General features: G+C 48.4%; 1 protein-coding gene across 1 annotated transcript in view; it reads left to right on the forward strand.

Annotated features, from left to right (window-relative positions):
• Positions 1–24,953, forward strand: part of Lipc (lipase C, hepatic type) — a 125,977-nt gene that overhangs the window by 6,074 nt on the left and 94,950 nt on the right. Inside the window, exon 2 of the mRNA XM_004855734.4 lies at positions 7,123–7,252. Within this exon, the coding sequence (XP_004855791.2) occupies positions 7,168–7,252 (85 nt within the window). The 5' untranslated portion in view covers positions 7,123–7,167. The remainder of the gene's footprint in view (positions 1–7,122; positions 7,253–24,953) is intronic.

Genomic DNA, 24,953 nt, shown 5'->3' on the forward strand with positions numbered 1-24,953 from the left:
CTTGCAGAAAATTGGAAAAAGACTTTCTCACCTCTCTGGGTGAATTTTAACTTTCTTAGTTTTGAAGTAATTGAAATGATTACACTGTAAAAATTAGCATCACTACAGATTTTTTAAGAGAGAAAATATTTCTATCAAACTTGATAAAGAAGCGAGATCTATCATAAATGGCTAATTCAAATTTATAACATAAATGTCAAGATTCCAAAAGATACACGAGTGAAAGGCAAGACCATTCCCACAGGGGAAGTACAATTAGTAGACAAACAGAGTGGAGAAATGTTCATTCTTACAAGAAGAGGACAACTGACACAGCCTAAAGGGAAGACCACAAACCACGGGATGCTGATAGCTGACGTCAGTGGAGCTGCCTAGAAACGGATTCACGCGCTCATTCCTCACCATGCTGTCTGGGCCTCTTCCAGGAATGTTACCCTAAGAGCTCATTCTCTTTGTTTGTGTCAGTCCATGTCCGCAGCACATGATGATTACATTTATCGTGGGGCGTTGATCCACGTACATAACACACCTTCATTCTTCTTTCTCTCTTTTACCTCCCTACCTCTCCCCTCCCTCCTCACTCCCTCCAATTCTCGGTCCTCTTCTCACTTGCAAAAGCTCTATTTTTATCATTGTTCCCTTCAATTCTCTGTTCTTTTCATCCCTTTCCCTCCCTTCCCTCCCCTCTCCCTACATCTCTTGTTCCCCCATCTACTTGATAAAGATCTCCCTACTTCTCGTTATCTATCTTCTATTTTGCTCGCTCTCTCTCTCTCTCTCTCTCTCTCTCTCTCTTTATCTCTCAACATATATATTGAGTTTCCTATGTTAGAGAAACCATGTTATATTTAATCTTGTGTGTCTGACTTATTTCTCTTACTATTATGGTCTCAATTTGCATGTTGCATCCATGTACCTACATAGGCCTCAAGTTTATCCTTCTTTATGGCAGAGTAGTACTCCACTGTGTATAAATACCACATTTTCTTTACCCATTCATCAATAAATTGGCAAAATCAGAAAGATCCCTCCTTATGTCCCTGACTTGCAAATGTCAGAATGCCTGAAGCTCAGTCCTTTGACAGCTTTTTGCCATGCCCTGAACTGCTCAGTGATCTGACTCCACAACCACCTTATCTCCTTCAGGGAGCAAGCAGGCTGGAGCAGAGATCTCCCTGGCAGCGGGGTTCAGGACAGCCTAGGAGTGCCTAGCTCGGCCAGAGTGGACAATGAAGCAAAGAGGGGGCAGCAAAGGAGTCAGGGACATCCAAGGCACACTGTAGAGCACATTGCAATAGGAATGCATGGTGTTACCAGCCACACACCCAGGCCTTGCCACCAGGAGGCACCGAGATCGCCAGCAACTCCTGAACGGCATGGGCCTCAGTTCACTGCAGGCCCCAGAGTCTGGGTCTTATGGTCCAGAAAGAAGTGCAAGATAAAGAGTCAAAAGAGAATGGAGCGAGAAAGTATTTGTTGTAGAGTGAAAGTGAAAGCAGGAAGCAGCATTTAATGTTAAACAAAAGCAAAAGGCCTCAAGTCATGGAACCCCCAGAGGGCACCCCAGCAGGTTGCCAGAGGGACTCTTCCTCTGGGGACTTTTATACACAAAAAAGGCTGCGTCTCAGCCAAGTTGAGATCAACCTACGGGTGACAGGCACCAAAGTGTGACTTAGAAATGAGCCTATGGGTACTTGGGCTGTGCGCCATTCATGGTAACTTCTGTAAAATTAGCAGAACAAAGACATTCTTCAGAGAGGTATGACTGTCTTCTTTCTGGACAAGAAAATCCCACCAATCCAGGGAAGACTCTGCTGAGCCCCTGATGCCAGCGTGGCCAGCATGTCCTTCGCCTACTCCTGTCGGGCTGCCGGTCCCATCTCTCCACACTTCCCGACCCATAGGGGCCGGTGTCACTCAGAAATCCACTCATCCTCCCACGGGCTCCCACTCATCCTCAGCATCAGGTGCCCCCCTTCCCAGGCCCCACAGACTCCCTGGCCCTTAGGCATGGTCCCTGCAGTCTGCGAGCCCCTGCATCCTGTCCTAGCTGTGCTGGGAGGACCCTACGGGCCTATCCCTCTCCACCAGCCTGTTTGCTGCAGCCACTAACTACAGAGCCTGAGCAATTGAATGACTTGTTTAAATTTAAATTCCGGGGTATGTTCTATGATAAGTGCTGAGAATTACTCAAAAACAAGAAAACCTGGGCATCATGGCACCCACACCTGTAATCCCAGCACTAAAGAAGGCTGAGGCAGAAAAGTCACAAGACTTATTGTCACTAGGGAAACTTAGTGAAACTCTGCCTCCAAATTTTAAAAACTGGATGGGCCGGGGATTTAGCTCAGTGGTTCTGCCACCTGCCTCACAAGCGCAAGGTCCCGAGTTTGATTCCTGGTACCAAAAAAAAAAAAGAATAAAAAACTGGTAAGGGCTGGGGTGTAGCTCAGTGGTCGAACACCTCTGAGTTCAATCCCTGGCACAGAAAAAAAAAAGCAAATATTGGTATGAGAGGTGTTTTATGTTTTATAGCAGAAGGGAATACATAACTTCCACAAGAACAGGAAATGAAGAAACAGAGGTATGTAGGATGGAAAGAAGGAAATCCAATTGCACTTTTTAAGAAAACTAGCTTCAGGACACCACTAGATTTACCCAAGGTTATAATCCCACTTTCTCTCCCTTCTGGGAAACTCACTCCACAATCCCTAAGAATCTCAGAAGTTAAAATAAACTTGTAAATTGAACCTGCACTTTTCACCTATAAATTAAAACTGAGCTTTTCCTCTGATACTATAGATTCACAAATCTCACAAACTCAAAGAAACAGCACTATGAGATGGATTCCAGAGCTCTAAACTTCCAATACGTGGAAATGGTTTGCATCCTAACCTAGCCCACTAATAAAGACATGACAACACTAGGAATACACATGCCACATCAGGGATGGCGAACCTTTTAGCACTTTCAAGGCTACGTCTGCGGCACACGTGCCACAGGTTCGCCACTGCTGTCCTAGATTATCTTGAGGAGATCCCCAAACACATAAACACCTCACCCCTAAGCACCCACATTCTGCTTTCTCTGAGTGGGCACTTCTTTAACTCTGCCTAATAAATACATTTGCCTCTCCCTGACAGTCCTGGAATTCTTTTCCTGATGAGTCGAGAACATTCTCCATGGTTGAGGGGCCCCATCCCTCTTCAGGGTAGCTCCTCGGGCCCTATCTGGTGACAGAAACATAGAGCCTACCTATACCTTTTTTAAAACACTACAAATAGTTCTCCCCATCTTTAGTATTTCAGCTAAATGGGCAGGAAAAGAGAAAGAGAAGGAAGGTATGAAAAGTAGGCAAAACCAAAAGCATGAGGGGAAACTGCCCTAAATAAAAACACCAGCAACTAACATGCAGCGTGCTGGACGAGAAGGCAAGCACGGTTCATGATCCTCCTCATTCATTCTTCCCCCGAACACTATGAGCCAACAGTTGTGTCAGTCCTGGTTTAGAGGAAACAAAGGTGAAAGGGTATTGTAATCTGCATGGTCCTGGGGCTGAGAAGGAAGGAGCCAGCTTGGAAATCCAGTCTTCAGCAATCACAAAGTCTCCCCCAAGAGACACCGACACAAAAAGAGATGCCCATTGCTCCGAAGGAAGCTTATCTGTGAACATTAGAATCCTGTAGCTAAACACTCCCGCGCGCGCGTGTGTGTGTGTGTGTGTGTGTGTGTGTGTGTGTGTGTTTTACTGGCAATCAAACCCAAGACCTTCACACTGAGCTACATAGCCAGCCAGTTTTTATTTTTTACTTTGAGATACAGTCTCATTAAATTGCTAAGTTGCCCAGGGTGGGCTCAAACCTTCAGTCCTCCCGCCTCAGCCTCTCAGAGGGCCAGCCACCCTGCTACCTGTCTCCTTTATCATTTCTTAACAGTAGGAATTACAGGGGAATTTATGTGCTTCACTGGAAATAATGCCTGATCTACACCCCATGCCACCTTCCTGGTTTTTGATCCCAACACTGGAGTATCTTACAACTCCGTAATTTGGAGATAACTAACAGCACCACCACGAAATGCAGATTGAGCCTCAGCCTGTAGAACTTCCACTGGCTTCATTCCTGTGCTGTGGGAAAAGCTAGTTTTGCTTCCATTCGCACATTCCTCTGTCTGTCAAATTCTTGGGTTTTGTCTTCTCCTTTGAATGCCATTACCTGTTTTTCCATTAATGACTTAAATGAAATATTTACCATTTGTTCGTTTTTATACAGAACTGAGAGTCACAATTTTCCTTTTAAGAATGGTCTCATAACAGGATTATCAAAGCCAATCAGAGCAGCTCGGTTGTTGCTTTCTGGAGACCCCTGGTGTGATCTAGCCCACGTGGCTTCTAGGGCTGTGGTTCTACGCCTATGGCAGCATCTGAATTAGGCCTTGGGTAGCACAGCGTCCCCCTGACAATAATCAGCTCAAACACAGAGCTCCCTATGTGTTCATAGATGATGTGTCCAATCCCATCCTAATGCCTCCATTAATTCCATCCTCCACTAGGCCTCTTTCAGGACTAGCTCCATTAAGTATCTGAGAAAGGGCTTCAAAAAACTTGTTCTAAATAGTCACAATTATGTGATCTATACATATGCCATCATGAGTGTGATGCAATTCCATTTAGAAATAAAACCTTAGCTACATGATCTCATAACCAACTCCTACTTTGCCTGGAAAAGCTATTTTCATTGGATGGACCTTGGAGTGAGAGGAACATCATTGAAATCTCTTTCCACCATTTACTGCCATGAGGATTGGGGCAATTCGGTGACCTGTTTGCCCCCACTTTCCCTCGTAGCAAGGGATAATCAGGCCTGCATTCGAGGACTCTTCCTGAGGTTCAGCTGAGGTCAAACAGTGTCTGGTCTGGTGCAGACCCTTTAGAAGCTGACCCCTGACTTCTTAACTCCTGCTGTCTAGACCTGCCCGGAGTCAATGAGTGACCAGCTCCTTGTGACTCGACATGGATCCTTGGGAAATAAGGGCACAATGGGACTTAGGACCTGGTTTCTTGCAACCATGTTCTCCAGGTGCCACAGGCACATAGCTCTCATAAGATGAGTTTGAGGCATGGTGTCAAGATCAGCTGCTGCAGAGAGGCAGGGGTCATGCCAGTCTGTCCAGTGCCCCGGGCTGGCCCTGGAAAGCCAGGACCAGAAGCGCTGACACCCACAGAGAGCCACCCTGCACAATCACCCTCACCATGCCCAGCCAGCACCCCACACAGGAGGACACAGGCCCTCCCTCCACCCCACAAAGCAAGCTTAAAGGAGCCAGCGATGTCCTATCTACTGTCTATCTGACTGTTTGGAGCCAACCTAAATTTTTATTTCTTTTTACTTGCAAGCATAATCCAAAGAGGGAAAAACAATCTTCTATTTCCTGGGACTACTAAAGTCATAAAAGGAATTATTGGTTCTACAGTACCTAGACACAAAAAAAGACTACTCTGGCTTTGAGATTTTGTTCTTGTTCTTGTTTTGTTTTCCCAAACTCCAGGACCTAGAGTTCTGGTGTCCAATCTGCACTGATTAGGCACAGGACCTGGAACGAGGAATCTTTGGCCTTCAGTTTTCTCATCTGTAAAACAGGAGAAATAATTCCTATGTCGTTTGTTATGAAAATCAAAAAGGCTTCATTTTCCTGACTTTCCGAGTGATGGTGATTTAATCTTCCCAGTCCCATTTGACACGGGAGGAAACTGAGGCAGAGAGAGGTGGCAGAATTTGCCTTCAGTCACGCAAATGATTAGAGGCAGAGGCAGGCGAAGGCACTTCTGGTCACCAGGTATGATCATCTCGGATGAATGAACACCGGCTGGAAAGCTTGAAACCTTCCATTCTTTCCAATGTCTAAAATATTCTCTGCAATCTTGTTTTCACCATTCATTTGTTTACATTTCTTTCATTTTTTTTAACACAGATAAAGAAAAGGTTAAACTCCAGCCCAACTCTTTGCAAATGAGGGCAGGTCCCAAGCCAAACCACATAAGTGAGGTTCCCCTATTTGTTTTGCCCTATTCCACATGTTTTTGCCTGGTCCCTGAGTAATACAAGAATGTCCACAGGGATCAATCAGTGACAGAATAGAACCTTGGTCATTTCCCTGGGGTAACCTGGCCCTGGGCAAAATCCAAAGAGGGAGAGCCACTTTCCTATGATGTGAGCCCAAAAACTTCATAAATTCCATCTCGAAAGTGGATCCTTGAGGTGTAGGAAAGTCCAGGTCTGTCCCTGGGAAAGCCAGTGTGGGGAGTCTTAGGGTTCCCGCTGTTAGGAGAACCAGCATGGCACTTAAGGGTCCCACTGTCCTCAATCTTCTGGCCTTTTTCTGGTGAGACACAGATTTTTTTCCTGGTTAGACACAGTTCTTGATCCCTCCTATCTCAGTGGCAAAATTAGAGAAAAAACAGTGCCAATCCAAACACTACAGTTTTGCTTGCTCTTTCACTAGAACATCCACAAGACTCACCATTGTCAGGAGAAAGAGGGAAAGTCTGATTCTGAATATGAAACTCTGCTTCTCGCAGGAGTGCTTTTCACCTTGTCCCCTGGCATTTGCCCTCTTTATCCCCATAAAGCATGGTCTTCCAGTTCACTTCCATTTCACTGGGACTCTAACGGTAAGGGTTCCATCCAGGTCACCCAATGCCAGCAACTTTCCCGGACTAAACAGAAAGTGACCCTGTAGGGCCCAGCACAGCAAGGCCTAGACGTCAGCTCGGGCCTGGGCCCTTCACTCTGCTGCCGAGGAAGACTTGGTCAAGGCAGAAGCCACCTACCCTGACCTTTGACAGAATTTCCAAACCTGACACATTGACCTTAAATGGATTAATTTGGAACTATGACCAGGGCCCAAGAAGGTAAGAATATACAACAAGATATTTGATTTTCAAAATGCATCGGGATAAAAAGCACTTTGCTAAATCAATCTCTTTGGCAGGAGCCATGGTTGGATGTGGGCTGGGGGCGGTGAGGGAAGGGTCTGAGTACTGGATAACACGTTGTCGAAAGGTTAATGATTAATGGGCAGCCTTCCCTAACCAAGTACCAATAGGCATTCTGGTCTCTCTAGCTCCAGAAATTAAAGAAGACCTCGGTCCCGGGAGAGACAAGAAAAATGGGAACGGCCCGTTGTGTTGCCGTTTTCTTGGTTTTATTCATCTTTACCCAATCACGTGCCCATGGACAAAGCCTGGGGCCAGGTAAGAGTCTGTCTTTTCTCTAGAGACGGGCATGAGTTTTCTTTCTTAAATGTGCATGACAAAGATTCCCTGTGTGGGACACGGCTTGACTCTGAGCATACCGGGCGGTTCTGCGTCGGATTCACAGGGACAGGCAGCACTTTGCAAACAGGACTGAAATTTTAGAAAACCACTCTGGGAGAAAGAGGAAGTGTAAGAGCGCCCGCAGCTCACAGCAAAATCTCTTGCAGATGTGATTCAGAAGCAGTCGAGCTAAGACTTCTTCAGCAGGGAGCAATCTAAGAGACTTGGGAAGTTCCTGAGAGTTAATTTGGCATCTAATTTGCAATCGGGACGCACAGCATGGGATGGAACAGTGCCTTGTTGGGGTTGTCGAATTGCCTGGCTCTTTCCGAAGACAGGAATTTATGAGCGCTGCTTCTAGTTGGGTCTAAAGTAGAGACATACAACATATTTTCTGGTCTTTATTTTTCCGCCAAAGTTTTACCGTGAGAATTCAGTAGCAGTCTCTGCTCTTTTGCCTGTGACTTCATAAACTAGACTGTTGGCCAAACACAGATCCAAATGATTGATCAGGTAGGTGGAGACCAGGTTCCCGGCTGAACTGTGTATTCAATCGATAAATGATGGACGTGACATTAGCCATGCCATCTGACCATTCTCGATGACCATTTGGGACTTTAGATCAACACCATGGTACCGGAACTGGTTTCTTAAGGACTATCCTTGAAGCGAGTTCCAAAAACTTTTGAGAGTTGGTGCATAACAGACTATGTACCTGAAATTTGCAGAAATTTTTTTCCTATAATGGAAAGGTCGGTTTCTTTGCATTTGGTTATGACCTTGGTTGTGTCACCGTCTTTGGGCCCAGAATGCTGTGCCTGTTTGCCTGTTTTTTATTGGAGCATAACATCTGTTAAGAATCCATACTGTAAGTCCGCGGTGAGACTTTACAACCTGAGGCGGCATTCCCAAGCCTCCCTGTGTCCCCCTCAACCCTTGACCTATATTACTTTCCCAGTTGGGGCCTTTTCGCAAATGGAGACACGCCGCAGCTGTGCACCTGCATGCGGCTTCTCTCCTCCAGCGCGGTGTTTGTCCTCTCGTTTTCCTGTAGCTGTGGTTCATTCATTTTTGTCACTGCCGCAGGCCACATCTGAATCTAACACATTTCGTTCATCATCCACCCCACTGTTGATCACCCTGGACAGCTTTTGCCACTAAGACTCGGAACGTAGAAGCGCCAGGGCTGGGTAGAGGATGAAGGGAAGAGGGGCCTCCTTCAGGTGCCTGGGAGTCACCCAGATTTTTCTCAAAAATCCCCTCACCCTGCTGCTTTTCTGGGTCCTGATTTATCCAAAAGCTGAGGGAAGAGGCTGTGATGAGCCAGAGAGGTCCTCAGGAGAGAGGCTCAGAGTCCAGAGGCCCCTGCTCCCCGGAAACCAGACCCTGCATATGTGTGACGGTCTGATGTCTTCCTGGGTGCACTGTGGAGCCCTTGTCTGGTGGTTTCTGTACCAGTGGCTCTTGCGGGGACATGCGGCAATGTCTGGGGATGTTTTGGGTGTCACAAGCAGGGACAGAGTGCTCTCCTTCCAGCACTGGTGGGCAGAGCCCAGGGACGCAGCCAAACATGGTGGAAGGCAGAGGCCCTTACACTCGAACTGTCTGCCCCACGACACCCAGGCTGAGGTGCTGTGGTCCCTACTGAGCTCCAGAGTCACTTGTCAAAGGCCAGGAAGAACTCCCTGGGGGACCCTTCCTCCTCAGCCCGCCCCACGCTGCCAGCTTCTTCCGCCCACTATTACTGCCCTCTTCCTAATGGGTTCCCCAGTGCACCTGCCCCTCAGGCCTGACTGTGAGGCTGCAGCCCTGTCCCTGTGCCTGGCCCAGGGAGATGGCAACCAGAGCCTCCCCTCACCGGGAGACAGAGGCAGGCAGTTGCTGCTGGCTTTCAGCACCCAGGGGCACCGGATACAGTGAGTTTTGTGACGTTCAGGACCACTGTCACCCTCGTGCCTGAGGCCCACATCCCCCTGACTGGTGCTGCAACTAAAACCAGCACTGCTCCAAGTGTTGACCCTGGAGGCCCCTACACCCACCTTGGTGTCTTCCTTGCCCTTCTGTCCTGGCCACAGCGCCAAAGCTCAGAATCTGCAAGGCCCAGGCCCAGGGAGGCACTCGTGACCCCCCCAGTCAAGTGCTCGGCACCTGTCACAGGGCCAGGTGCGACCCTGCATTCAGGCCTAGCCACACCTCCACTTCTTCTGCAGGTTATAAAGGGCCCCAGACACAAAAACTGAGAGATCGTGAAAACCTTCATCAATACTTTTTTTTTTTTGGTACTGGGGATCAAACTCAGGTCCTTGAGCTTGCACAGCAGGCGGCAAAACCACTGAGCTAAATCCCTGGCCCCCTCATCAATACTTTTTGAAGTAAGAGTAACAAAGCCACCACTTGTTAACCTACGTAACATGGCTTTATGAAAAATACATTGTATTTTCCAAATAATAACCAAAAAATGAGTCGGAAGAATGATACTGTTTTACAAAGAAATTTTGCAAACTCCTGGGTTGGGTGGTTTACTGAAGATGGCTGGATTCTCTTACCTGTTTCTGTATTTAATCCTTTGCTATGTGTCATTTTCTGTGGCATCTATGTAGAAACTCTGCCCCCTCATAGGAAGGGGACACATCCTTGTGAACCCCAGGGAGCTGAGAAATGCTGCTTTGGGCAACTGGTCCTCGTCACCATGCCCTCTACCCGGTGAGGTAGCAGCTAGCAGCCCCAGAAGCCAGAAATAAGGAGGGTTTTGTCACTACAAAATTTAAACACATCATTAGAAGCAAAAGTTAGTCTAGCTTTCATTATAATGTTAGTGATAAAAGCTCCTCAACAAAGACAGATTTTTTGGTTTAATTTCTGAAGAACTTCTATGGTTACTGTGGAGTTTTAGTTAAATATATCTATCAAATTATACATGTTTATTATCCATGGTTTAATAACTATTGTCTTCTACCTGGACACTGACTGAAGGAACCCCCATCTGTGCACCGGCCTGACACACACAGCCCAGCCCGTGTGCCCCCTGCAGGAGCGAGGGTCCTGACTCAGCCTTCTTCTGTCTCACCTGGGGACACCTTGCGTCTCCGACCCTGGCATGCTCAGTCCCGGCTCCTGAGTTTAGACAGGAGACAGGAGAAACCGACAGCATAGTGCTTGTAAAGACAAAAGCAGAGAACTTGAGTGGCTTCAGTTCTGTCACCCATGTGATCCCCCGAAAGTTTCTGTCTATGTTTAAAGTGTAAAGCAATAAAAATAAAAACATTGTGCACTGTGAGGCAGAAGGCTTGGTTTGGAAAGCAAAAACTTGAGTTCTTGCAGGAAATATTGTTATTGCATCTGAAAGGTGAAATTTATTCTTTTAAAATTGTTCACTGTAGCCAGGCATGGTGGCACATGCCTGTAATCTCAGCACTCAGGAGGCTGAGTCAGGAGGATTACTGCAAGTTCAAGGCCAGCCTTGGCTACATAGTGAGTTCACAGTCAGCCTAAATTACATAGCAAGGAGACCTTGTCTCAAAAACCAATTCTTCATTGCTTTAAAATTAAAGAATGATCCACGAAAATAGTGATTACCGATTTTGGCATAAATATTACTGAGAATAATTTTGTCTTATGGAGCAGAAGGGTGTTAAATGCTCTTCCTGTGGGTCAAATACAATGCGAGGGAGACCACTGAGCGAGGGGAGGTGTGGGACGTGCATATGTCCACTTGTGTCAACTGGGCATGGAATGGCATGAGTCCCTCCGGAGAGGAACAGAGAGGCAGAGACCACTGTCAACTGTGGGCACGCAGTGGCTCCTGGGAGGAGGCGGTGTTTACAGGACCTCGAAGGAGCAAAGATATGAGCCTTTCCTTGTGCAGAAACAGAGACATAGAGCTGATGAAGGCATACCTTCCAAAAGTAGGCCATCCAGGAAGAAGTGCACACACACTTACATACACACACACACACACACACACACGCACGCGCACACACACACACGCACACACACTGAAAAGTGTTGATAGCAATTACCGGTTAAACCGCAGTAAACTGGAACCAACTCCAGTGCCCTCTACCCAAGCATTGTTTTAAATATCTGCCATTAAAACTTCCAGAAACTTTTGCGAACAAAAATGGTGGGGTTCAGGAAAAAAGCGTATTGCGGGCCCCAGGGCACTCTCCGTTTAGCGAAGGGCCCTTAACTCAGGGCAGTGGTGGGTGTTGGGGGGTCCTGATCCTCCTAAGGGAGCCCCACAGCCTGGCGAGGACATTCCGAGTGGGGCGCAGGGGCTACTGTAACTGTTTGACGGACAGCTCTCTCCTCCGCAAGAAGCCCAACCCCTAGCCACACTTCCTGGCCCTACAGCCCAGCAGTCTACAGCACTCCTAGGGCATCTCCCCTGGACAGGACAGACACCTGGCATCAGCCTGCCTGTCACAGGGACCCGGGATTTGGGCCTCGTTCTTTAATTCGCCCCAGGGGAGAACCGCAGGAGCAGAACAAGGTGGGGGGGTGCAGTTCCCAGCATGGCCACGTGGCGGCGAGGTCCAGGAGCGAAGTTAGGCCCGAGGATCATGGGGGCTCGGGATGACCCTGGACAGGCCGTGACTGGGGGCTGAGCAACATTTCCTCCGTTAAACTCTGTTTCCGGACACAGTGATAGCTTTCCCCGCGCGGGGCAGGGCTGAGGAGCAGGGAGAGTCAAGGGCAGGGGTAGGACCTGGGGGCCGACAGCGGGGCACCCCACGCGGTGCTGTGTGGCCTAGAAACATAACTCTCGCGAAAACACATCCTCACAACACTAAGCAGTATTTGTGTTCCGCTGTTAAATGAGAAAAGAGCAATACACTTGACCATGTATGTCCTGTGGTTACCACTGTGTGGGAGAAAAAAAGGGTCAGAAGAAAATATACACAGATGTTTGCAGGTCACCAGCTTCTGAGTTTCTGTGTCCTCCGAATGTTATGCAATGTTTGACCACTGTATGCATATGGTATATTTACTTTAATGATTTGAATTTTTTTAAAAAAAAACATTTGCTTCAAAGTGGTGACCTGGGGCGGGCTGGGAGGGGCACGGGCTCTGGAGGCTTCAGGTGCAGGAAGCTCGTGGTGGGCCGGGGTGTGGGCAGAGCTGCAGGCTCCGTGGGCCTGGAAATTAGCATTTCTGACAAGTTCCCAGTGGTTCTGCGGGCCCTGGACCCACAGAGAACCACTAGGAAAACACAAACAGTGAGTGGAAGAGCCAAGATGGAGCCGCCTGGCTTCCAGGCCCAGGAGGCCTTGTCTCTCCCCACAGAAGCAAGATGGCCTCCAAGGCGCTGAGGAGGAGGCACCCGGGTCCTCATTGAGGGCCTCTGGATGGCCACCTCCCTCGGTTTACATTGTTCTTAATCCAAGACATTCAAGAAAATGCATTCTTCCAAAACCAGACATCAGCATGCTGAAAATAAAGCAGTTCTTTTGTAAATTTTTTTTAGTGTAGTGAAGCAGTTTGTGAATAAAAATTTCCAAGGCAAGACTCCCTTGAAATGTGAGAAGTCACTGTGGTGGCTGATTCACCTTCCACTCTGAACTATGCCTTGGCCGCCTGAAAATGTGATCAGGGAAATTCTTTTCACATGAGCTGGGCATTACCAGCTGGACAGGGCCAGGGACTTCTCAGCTGACCAAGACTGGCCTTTCCTTGGTGGGGAAGAGCTTTCTGGTGACAAACGTTCCAGCCTTGGGTCCCAAAAGAAACCAGTATGGTGAAAAACATATAACAAGATAAGCAGCACCAAAAGACAGCATTCATTAGCCACGTGCTGTGTACCAGCCCCATGGTCAGTACCAAAAAATAGCACAATTCCATTTGCCAGGGAGTTTCCAATCCCCTGCAGGGGTGTGGGGGGGCACATAATTTCAACCTAAGAAGTGTGCAAATGATATTATGTACGAAGCCCAGAAGGCTTCACAGAGGAGGTGGAACTTGAATTAAACCTTGAAGAAGGAGAAGTCTAACCCAAAGCCTCGACATGGAGGTTTGAAAATGAGAGTGAAATTGGAGACACCCAGGGAAGGGCACTTGCTGGCTGATAGCCTGATCTCCGGCCATGCCTGTGCGTGGGGAGCGATGTCAGCCAAAGAAAGCTTGGGTGGGGCTCACCAGCTGTGCAACCCTCCCTGGCCCTGCACCCAAGAAACCTTCAGCTCTGCCTCCCATGCAGGCCAGCGCCCTGGGCCAGTCTCTGAAGCATTCTTGTTAATTGCTCCTCCAAACACCAAATCCCAGGAGAGCTTTAGATGGTGAAACCAAAGCAGGAACACACTGTGGAGCTTGAACACTTATCTTCCATCACAAAATCCTTTCTTCTGAGACTGAAAAGAGAAGTGTTTGGAAATTCTGCATCATACTAGCTTATCAACCAACAGCAATTTCAGCCTTGAAAATTCGTCCCTACCAGCTCTGTGTCACCAGATTCTTAGAATATCAATGTTGGGCAGGTGTTAAAGCAAGGGAGGTTTCTGTAGCTCAGTGCAAACAGGGAGAAGGCGCCCCAGAGAAGCCCTGAGTGTCCCGAGTGGACAGAGTTGAAGAGGCAGCCTAGGAGACAGGGTGAGGCTAAGGAAGGTCGAGCGGTTCTGGCGTGGATTCTGCCAGGAGGGACGGCAGCTGAGTGACCGGATATCACAATAATCTAGTAACTGCTGGTTGTTAACTAGTTAGTGCTTAATCAGCCGGGATGGGGCAGGTGAGGAGATTAGAACAGGCTGAACTGGTGCTGATCGGTCAGAGAGGGGAAGTTGCCACTATGTGTTTGGTCTGAGTGGCCTCCTCTCTGCGTGTGGCTGGATTCTGTGGGCGCTGTCTAGGTTCTGCGGTAACCCTGTGGCCTGGCTGCCCTGGTTTTCTTGTGCTGTTTCCTGGTTCTCTGGCCAGGAAATTCAAGCAATTCAATCCGAAGTCTCCTGCCATCTATGCACAGATGGTGACACAGCCCAGGTGAATCCCTTTACCTCTGATCTCACCTGGGTGTCACACGGGATGGTGTGGGTGGTTGTCATTGCCCCGACCAAGCCGCAGGTCTAACCTCCCCCCGAATCTGCACTTAAACATGGCTGGGAAAGAGAAGGATGGAAGCAAGAAGAGTTCAGCCCACTTTAACTGAGAGGCTCTTTCCTGACCTCACCTTCGTTCATGCAGCTGCCTTCGGGAGTGCAGGCCCCCAGACACAGGAAGTGCAATTCTGTAAGAACCCTCTGGCGCATATCATTTTGGAATCAAATGCTGACTGTAAAAATATACACTTGATGCTTTTTGGAAGAGAGCTCTTACACTGCTGTCATGGAGTGGAATCAAGATATATGGAATAGCAACTACTATTTTTAAGAACCTTTTCATGTGCCAAGTGCTGTGCCTATTTATTTCACTTAATCCATGCAAACCACTCTCTAGGACAGGTTTTATTATCTGGGTTTTACAGATGGGGACACTTGGGGCTCAGGGTAATGAAATGACAGGATTCTCAGCCAGGCCTGTCGGACTCCAAACCCACAGCTCTCCAGCTAGCCTGAGAACTCGCCCTGCAGGCTCTGCGGAAATGTGGACTGGCTTGAGGGTGACCTAGGTCCCACTGCGGCTCACTGGTGCTGATTTCCAGTGCAGCTGCTGTGACCCGAGGGGCCACCAGAGTACCTTAGCCTTCGGCAGTGTCCCTCTGAGGATGTCGCTGCTGATGGGGCCAGGGACACATTCTGGCTGCTTCTAACTGGAGGTGATGCTCACCTTAACCAACTCTGAGCGGCAGGCGGGAGCAGCCTCGGTGGCTCAGAAGGACAAAATCCTGGTCCCCTCGCGTCTGAAACTATCACAGCACCCGGTGGTCCAAGTCAGGTGAGACACGTGAATGTGAGCACTGGTGCAGCAACCCAAAGGAAGGAGTAGCCACTCTGGGCCCATTTTAAAGTAGCCAAGGACATTTGAAAGGGGCTCCCAGGAATCCTCGAGGTTCAGGACGGTAGTGATGAACTGAGCTGGACCTCAGCCACTTCTCTGTGGCTTTGTGATATCAACACAACACCTGAGGAATCTCCTCCCTGCCTGGGACACACATCTTCTTGCCACTGTTCCACGATTAGTGCTCTTTCCGTGTCATGTTCGTGTCCTGGCCACTGCCTTCGTACACACAGAGAGAAGGGTGATGTCAAAGCAGGGAGAAGCCAAGAAGGGTCTCCGGAGGGGAGGTGGGGACCTCACATCTGGGAGACCACCCAGTGGCCGGGATAAGCAGGGTGTGCACACTCAGGCTGGAGTCTGAGGCTCAGATGAGTCAGAAATACAGTGCTACCTCGGTGCACGGACTTAGTTCTTTCCATGCTTGTGGTTTTGAGCCAAACTGGATGAGAACCAAATCAAATTTTCTGTAAGGTCAACATTGAACCTAAGCATTGAATTTGACTTCACTTCATTTGATCACCTCTCTAAAGATCCTCTCTCCAGCAACAGTCTCGGTCATCCTATCAGGCCCATCAAGCGTGCTGCACAGCCCTGCCCTGGCTGGGGTCCTGGGCCAGGTACAGGGGACACTGTGAGTGTGGCTGATCACCTTTGTTCTGTGGAACTGCAGCAACTCTGGGAGAAAGGGCTTCAGAGTTAGAAAAGAGCCTCATACATATCCATGAGATTGGAAAGAGAGAAGTAAGTCCACATGGCCCAAATAGGGGGCCTTTGCTGAAGGGTCCAGGAAGCCAGGGCTCCACCAAGGAGCCTGGAGCCAGCTGGCAGCTAGCGGGGTGCTGGGCAGAGCACAGGGCAGCAGGCCCTTTCAGCAGGGTGATGAAGCACAGGCAATTGCTGGCCGGAAACCAAAGGGGCTGGTGTTGTGGGTAAGTGAAAACACATCCCCAGCACGCACCAGCCTGCACCTGCACAATGGGAGCCCAACACGCAGGCTCTGTGTTAAGAGGTGTTTTTCCCACACACACTGCCACCTTCAGCCAGCGCATTTCCAGACTCACCCCAGCTCAGCCAAGAGAAAGGTCGCCAGGCCAGCTGCCTGCCCTCCAGCATACCTGCCTGCCCTGCCCACACCCTGGCAGAGCCTAAAAGGAGACTGGCATGGTGGCTGGTGCTCCAGGACAGAGCCGGGCTGGAAGGACAGACTGCTAGCTCTACATCAGGCCTGGCAAGGGACCAGGCTCAGTGGAAATAATCATGGGCTCCTGAGTGAGAGAACAGGATGTGACGTCTAAAGACCCGATCTGACGTGTAGACCTGGAGATACAGCTATGTCACCTTCTCCTCAGGTGACCTCCGTTAAGACACCAGCAATGAGGCAACTAGGACAGACCCCACTGGCTGTTCTGATACACAAGAAGATAGGTTGAGATACTCTGCAACTCTTCATGGCTGGTCTTAAACATTTGTAAACTTCTCCCTTAGTTCCCCAAGAATAAGACCCAACTGGAAAATAAGGCTTAGCATGATTTTTCAGAATCCTCGTAATATAAGCTCTACCACAAGAATAAGCCCTAGTTAAGATCATTAGCCAGGTGGACGCATTTGGTACATCCATTGTAACACACTGTGGACGTATTAAATTATAAAATAATAATACTAAAGTAGAATTAAATATAATAAATACTATTATTGACATTAATACTTAAAATAAATGATAATATAAATTATAACTAAGTATTAGTAAATACCTAAGCAGGCACCTTTGCAGGAGAAGTAAACCCCTATGTAAACCGATGAACTTGAGACTTATGCTGAACAACCAATCAGAGCACATTCGCAAGACATGGGTAGCGTGTGCAGCAGCCCCCGATGGGCTCCAAGCTGTGCGTGTCTGACAAGGGTCCCGGTCCCCGAACCACACTTTGAGAAACAGCATTCCCAAGGCCAGTGGGTTGCACCTCATCTCCTGGGGGAGGAGTAATCAGCCCCTGTTAGCATTCTCACTGGGAGAATCACCCAGAGGAGCCAGGAACAGAAAGAAATACAAAGGCAATGAAACCCTTTGAACCATATCCAGCCTCGTAGGCTTTATTACTACGTCTAGCATGTGGCTTCCAGTGGCTGAATTCTTCATGTTTTACATGTGAGGAGACTGGCTGACACAGCCGAATGTCTCGTGCCAGGACTCACAGGGCCAGGCGAAGTCTGGAGAGAGCTGGGGAGAGAATTAACCGGTTCTGGAAGCATGGGCAGGGACACTGGGGCAGGGGTACAACCTGGGAGATTAGGACCTGACAGTTGCCCGGGGCTACTTTCCCTTCCCTGCCTCCTGTTTCCCCTAATTATTTTGATCTCACCAGACCCAAGACTTTGCAGCAAATTCCCAGTGTGCGTCAGACACTGCCCACAATAGTAAACTTCAGCCAAGAGTTACACGGCCCAAACTTTGTCGCTGAATAGCTGTGTGACTCTGGGGGCCCGGGACGTGGTCAGAAGGCTGGCAGCTGTTCACAGCCCTTCCTTCCTCTCTGACAAAGGTCTCTGAGCTCCCCACCCAGCTGGGTGAAAGCACTTGTTACCTCCCTGCTCAGGGACCCTGGCCTCGTCTTGTCAGCTCAGGGCCCGGGGTTCTCGGGCTCACCCTGCAATCCCCTCTTTCCTTCCTCACTCTTATACATTGCCTAGACTCTGTGCCCAGGGCTGGAAAGCCAAGGCAAATAAGACGACTTCCCTCTCTGGGGAGGAGACCTCAGCTGGACCACAGGTGCTCGGGCTGTAGGAACACAGGAGCCTGACATCACATGGAGGGGCAGGTGAGGCGAATTCTGCCTTCCCAGAATTCCCATTTACTGCCCTGCAACCCTAGAACAAGGGTGCTGTCATCATCCCTGTTTTTAAGAGGGAAAGTAAGTGTAAAGAGGGCAAGTGACCGGCCCAGAGTCACACAGTCCATAAGGTGCCAGATCATTGGCCCCAGAGCACTCAGCAGTGTCTGGCCAGCAGTCAGTACGTGGTAACTGAAGGCCCTTTCCAGTTGGCAGAGCAGGAGTGTGAGCAGATACCTGCAGTCCCAGACTCGACAGATACCAAGTGGGGGAAGCTCTTGTCCTCCCTGCCCCAAAGACAGAGGCCACTCATGATGGGAGCACTGCTGAGAGAGAAGCAGAGGGACCCCACCGGAGTCTGAGATGGGAACCCAGGGAAGAAGGGACCATTAGCTGCCCCGGGAGCCTCCCGGCCCCGCATCTTCCCATCTCCATGTGGCCTGGCCTCCATGGCTCCTGTCTAGGAAACGCAGTGTTAGAGCGCGTTGCAGCCCATCAGTTAGCGCCAGCCATGTTTCCTGGCCTGCACCAGTAGGATCTGTGGCAGAGGAAACCTCTCTCCTTTCCCACTCAGTGGCTTCGAGTTAAAAGGGAAATTGAGATGCAAGTGTCATCATCTGTCGGGGTAGGTTAGCCATTGTTGGAAAGGCTCCTCGGCCCTGCGACTGACTGCTATTTACCTTGAAAGATGAATGTGGCTTCCTATTCCAGTGGTTACTAGGAGGCCTGGATCTTCCTGTTTCTCTCCTTGGAGATGTTTGTGTCCCATTGCCTGCTGTGTTGTTTGGTGGCATGATGAGCTGTCTCTCAGATGTCCCTATGTTCTCTGAGGCTCTGCAGCAATGACAAGAGGAGCCAGTGTCTCCTTAGGCCAGGGTCACCAGTGTGACAATCTGGAGAGACCCTTTGCACCTTAGCAGCACAACTGTCCCTGGGCCAGGGTTGAGACTCCCAAGGAGCTTGGTCCAGGAGAATAGGTGGCCCCTCCTGAATCCTTCTGGCCCTTTGCGTTGTGGTCGGGGTATGGAAACTGATGCAGAGACTGAACCGTGTGGGCCCAATCAGTCTCAGACAAGGTCCGGCATCCAAATCCTGGGGAGAACCTGCTACAGCACAGTTGCTGAGCCTCTCCAGAGCTCCTGGCTCGGTGGCCTAAGGGAGGACCTAGAAACATGCACTGGTACCATTCTGATCCTGGGTCCACCTGAGGACCCACTTAGAACAGAAATGGGAAATATTAAAGGCCATGAATGGGGACAATGGCCTGCCCCATTGTGCAGCACCGTGGGGAAAAACAGCACCAGCTTAAAGAAAACTCTGATTACACTAGGGAATGTGCAACTTAAATCTTTTCCTGTAAAATCTTCAATTAGAGCCAATTTCCACCAAGAAGCTGTAAATCTGACTCAATTTTGGAAATGCACTGATGTGCTACATGAGTCAGACCACCAAGCCATTGATGATCTGCCTACAACTAGGTCAGCTGGAAGCTCGAGTTACCGATACGTCAGGCTCCCGCCACCCTGGTGTTTGGGGAACTTGGGTGAAAGTTGGGTGTTAATAAGTCAGGTGCGCTGCTAGTTCACACCAGTGGTCCCTAAGAAATTTTCCCTACAGCAGTGAGGGCTCCTGAGAAATTGAGCCCAGAGCAATAAAACGGTACAGGCTGAAGATGCCAGGAGTTTCATGTTGAGCACAAGGCCCTTGGAGACAGGTGACAGATTTTGCTCTGCACAGGGGCCCTACATTATATGTCATAAAAGGGCCAGGATTGTAGCTTTTCAGCCCTGCCTTCTTCTACCAGCAAGTGTGCTGGAATGAACCATTGTGCACAAAGCCAGGCTGCCCAGACCTCCCAACCACAGACTGATGGACTTCAAAAGTCATCACTTGGGATACAGACGCCCCCAGAACAGTCAAAGGCTCCAACTCTGACAGGGACCCAGGCCCAGGGTGACCGTAGTGTGCTGGAGACAGAGGAAAGTCAATGTATTTAGAGATAAGGAGCAAGAAAGAATACCCAGTGAATGGATCAGAGGGGACCTTGGGTCCCAAGGACAGAAATCCAACTCAAACGAACTTAAGCAAAAAGGGAAAAGTATTTCCTCATATAATTGCAATGTCCAGAGTATAAACTCAGGTACAGCTAGATCTATGACCCTAACAAAGACACCACGGCCCTTCATCCTCGCTCTGTCCTCGCTTCCCTGTGCCTCTTTCTCCATTCTCCTCCTCCTTAGTTGGCTCCACAATGGCACTGGCGAGTCCCAGATTTCTTTCCAGAGAGACTATGCCTTCTCTCATACCGCGAGCAAATGTTCCAGAAAGGAGTCCAGCCAGACACTCACCCTGGATAGATGACTACGGGTGACAGGTGGGACCTCTGGCTGGTTTGTGGAAAACACCCACACTCTAGGTAAGATGAGCTTTACCCAAAGCAGACTGAGCAGGATCCAGGAGATTCAAGAAGAACATGTGAGCCAGGCACGGAGGACTGGCATGAGACATCGGGGCAGGCAAGAGGCAAGGATGCTCCTGCTGGTGCAGGGCCAGAGATCCTGTGTCCCTGCACACATGCGCCTGACCATGCACATCGGGGCCCCTCAGGCTGCACAGCAGAGCATGATGGGATGGGAAGTCAGCCCAGCAACTCAAGCACCTGTCTCCCTGCTGTTTCACACAGATGCCTCAGTCAGTTTGTCTTCAGCTCCAAGTGAGCTGGAAGCAACTAGCAGAGAAATAACTTGTCTCCAAGGTCCCTCCCTGGGCACTGAGGGGGGAGGGCTCTGAGCATGGGTTTCCTTAGAGAAAACATCATGTGGGTCAGTCAGTCGTGCCCCAAGGATGCCACAGACCCTGAGCACTGTCTTCCCAGACCAAGGCCAAGTGGCTTAGGGAAGCCTGAGTTGGCTTCAGTCCTGGGTATGAGCCAGCTATACGCCGGCACTTCCAAAACGGAAAGCTGGGCTTTCTGGCTGAAGCACTGAGCAGCTAGACCTTGTGCTTGGGCTCCGTGAAGTGCCCAGCCCAGGCCAGGCAGGGTCAGGGCACCATCTGTGCCTCTGGCTGGCTCTGCCTGGAATGACTCAGTTCCACATGTGGTGGGCGGAGACCCAAGTTAAACTCCTGCCCAGTGTCCAGCATGCAGAGACTTTCTAATCAACAGGTGGGTTGGAGTCCCAGCTACGCAGGGCCTTCTTGCTTCAAATTTAAGGCAAAGGAGCACAAGAGCCTCCCCAGGATGGAGTTAGGTGTCAGATGTCTAGCCACATGGCTGGGGAGCAGATGTTCCCCACCGAACATCACAGCCTTAACCCTTCACAGAGTCAACTGTTAAGTTTTCAAGAACTTTGAAGGCTGATTTTTAAACACGGCCATTATTGTAAAATTATAAAACTTTTATCAGTTACGTTAAAACTAGAAATAATAGATACTTAAAACTTCTCTGTTCCTAATGATTGTGCTACAGTTGACTTTATCGCTGTCCTTAGAGTTTTTACATGGATTGCGCCATATGGTGGAAACACTAGTTGGTCATGTGCCTAATGCACCTCTTCCCAACTCCATGTCCAATAACAGAACAGTGGTGGCTTAATAGCCACTATGATGGTTGCATTTACACCTGGCAATCACAAACTTTACAAATGAGGGTTTGATTTCTTGTTCTGTTGACTGCCTGGAGCAAACTTTTTCTATAATAGAAAAGGTAGTAAATATTTTTCACTTTGTAAGACATAAAGTCTCTGTTCCAACTACTCAACTTTGCCATTTTGGCATAAAACCAGCTACAAAGAATAAGTAACAATGGACACTGCTGTTTTCCAATAAAACTGTATTTACAAAAACTGATGGTAGGCTAGATATGTCAAGCCATAAATTGCCAGCCCCTGGTCCAGACTTAAGAAAGCCATGAAAAATTATTGATTATAAGGTTAAACTTAAAAGTGTTTTGTGTCTATAACTATTCTGATTATAAATAACACAAAAAGTTTTGAGGAAATATTCTTTCTTGTCTTACTTTCTCGTTGCTGGGACAAAATACCTGACATCCACAAGTTAAAGGAGGAAAGGTTTATTTAGCTCTTATTTTGTAGAGATTTCAGTTCATAGTCAGCTGGCTCCAAGGCAGGATGGCCTGGCAGAGGGGCATGGAAGAAGAGAAACAGTCCATAGTAGGGCAGGCAGGAGGCAGCAATCCTGCTTTCCTTCTTTCCCTTTTTATTTCATCCAGCTTCTAAGCCTATTGGTTGGTACCACCCACACCCTAGGTGGGGTTTCCCTCTTCAGTAAATCCATCATCCACACCCAAAACATGCTAAACCAGTCAGTAGACTAATCCAGTTATCACCCAGCCATAATGCAGTATCACACACCCATGATCCAGCCACTTCCCAAAAGCCCCACCTATGACCACATGAGGCTTTGGGGAACATCTAGATACAAGCCATAACATTTCTGTATTAGAAGTAGCTCAGGCTATTGTTGAATGGAGTTCCAATATAAGACTTTGTTGCTTCATTTCTGTCTTACTCATTAAATGAAAACAGCCACCAATATTTACATCAGATGACATGTTTGTCATTTACCACAGTAGATCTGCCAGTGAATTGAGTTCAGCAGGAGCACTCTGTGACAGCCAATTGGCTATATGGAGTTTACAATAAAGTCCAGAGCAGCACATGTCAAAGACCAGAACCATGGTCCAAAGCCCAGGGATGGATGGACAATCAGGAGAGCTGCTCACCATCACCCTGAAAGGCTTCACGGAGGACATAGGACCCTAAAGAATGGTAAGCCAAGGCAATGAAAGGAGAGTGCTTGCTATCAAGGAGTAGAGGCCGGAATCCCTGACTTGGACAGGGAGGCCAAGAGTAGAGGGCTAACACAAGGCGACAGTGGGAGACAAGATACAGTTAATGACACGGAAACATGCTAGGAGGCTGAGCAAAAAAAAGCAATTTACAAAATGTGCATCCACGTTAAGGGAGAAAAATGCATTAGAGGAAAATGTCCTGAAATGTAAATAGCTCGAGTGATAGGATTATAGCTGATATTGTTTTCCTGCTTCTCACACTTTTCTGTACCTTCCTGTTGCTCTAAAGTGGTGTGTATCACTGTGATATCATGAAAAGAGAGAAGCATTTCAGTATGAAGGGCACAAAGCGCTGAGCCAGACCTGAGTTCATAGCCAAGGGCCGTGCACATCTGGCTGCCCGCTGGAGGGAGGCGCAGGAGATGGCTGGGGTGGAGATGAAGGAGATCCCTGCTCCCAGGAGGCCTGGTGGGGCATTGGGCAACCGCTGTTGGTGACCCCTTCCCAGGGGCCAGGGTAGCCTTGTGCACACAAGAGTCTGCACCCTACCCCATAGCTCAGGTAGATGTCTGCTCTCTCTTTTCTCTCCTAAGACCAGTCTGCAAAGCTTTCCCCTTCCACATTCACAGAGGCAAAAAAAAAAACAAAAAAAAAAAAACAGATACAAAGAATAGGTAACAGTGGACATGGCTGTTTTCCAATAAAACCTTATTTACAAAATCAAAGTAAACTGGGAAAAACAAGAGGTCCTCTGTCTTTTTACAGTTTCTTTTGCTATTTTACCAACTAAAGAAGTAGTCATTTTTTTAAAGTGTAGTATCAAGTACCATGCGTAGAATTGAGAAATCACAAGGAATCCTAGAGAATATCTCATGCAATTCATTTAGTTTACAAATAGGAAATTAGAAACTAAGGAAGTCAAGAGGCAGACCCAAGGGTGCAAAGCTACATGAAGGTGGGGCTTACTCCTCCTCTCTCCGCATCCAAGTATCATCAGATGAGCCCAGGGTCTGCTCATCAGGAGAGGCCTGTGCAGCCCTAGGGTTCAGAGAGAGAATCCTAATCCTTCCTCAGTTTTACTCATAGAAAGTTAGTGCCTATGTGGCACCCAGTTTAGAATGTGTCCTGTGGCTTCTCCGGGAAGAACTACAGCAGCAGGCCTTTTACCCTCTGTGTCCCACACTCCTGGAATATCTCCCTCATGCATAAGGCCACTCCTTCCTGACCATTGGTGAACACAACCCTCAAATGCTCCGTTCTCCATAGAAGCCTTTGTACAACTAAAGCCATGTCGCTTTGGAATCAGGCTCCTGCACTGCTTTTGTCTTTCCGCTCCAAAATCAGCTGGCTAATCCCATTGGGTAATCTAAAGGGCTAGGAGGGGCTGTAGGTCACAGGTTCAATCCTCACCATCCTCAAAAAGGGGGCTGAAAATACCAGTTTAGTCATTTCCTCCATGTGAACTTGACCAGACTGGGTATCAAACAAGGGTTTGCATCTTTTTTTATTATTATTAAATTCTTTTATTGGTACATTGTAGGTATACAACCCAATTACATTTCTCATTGGGAACTGTACCTTTACATAATGCATCTTGGTTCTTATTTTTTCCCCATTCCTAGCCCTCCCTTCAAGGGTTTCCATCTTACATACAAACACCTGGATAAACACCTGCTTTCCATCTTGCATACCTACAGCTGTGCCTCATCACACAGTTCCTTCTCCTCTCCATCTTGGACCTGTGGCTCCACATTGTGTCCCACGCTGATCTTTGGGGATTGTCTGCTCTTCTTTCTATGGATGGGCCACGTTGTTAAGTCTTACATCAGGTGCCCCTGAAGTGCAGGAGATAGACCACTTTACACTTTTTCTGATCAGGAACATAGGTGGTTAGAGGATTAAGAAATACGTTTTCCTAAGTTGGATAATAACAAAAATTAAATGGTAAAAATCCATGCTGTCCCCAGTAGCTGGAGAGCTTTAAAAATAAAATAAATAAGCACCTGTTTCTGTTTATTTTTACTCCTACAGGGACAGAAAAATTGTTGGAGAAAAATTATGCCCGTATTTT

The sequence above is a fragment of the Heterocephalus glaber genome, unplaced genomic scaffold (assembly GCF_053883595.1).
Source record: "Heterocephalus glaber isolate CG9 unplaced genomic scaffold, H.glaber_assembly_v1.0 deba00001689, whole genome shotgun sequence".
Lineage (NCBI taxonomy): Eukaryota > Metazoa > Chordata > Mammalia > Rodentia > Bathyergidae > Heterocephalus > Heterocephalus glaber.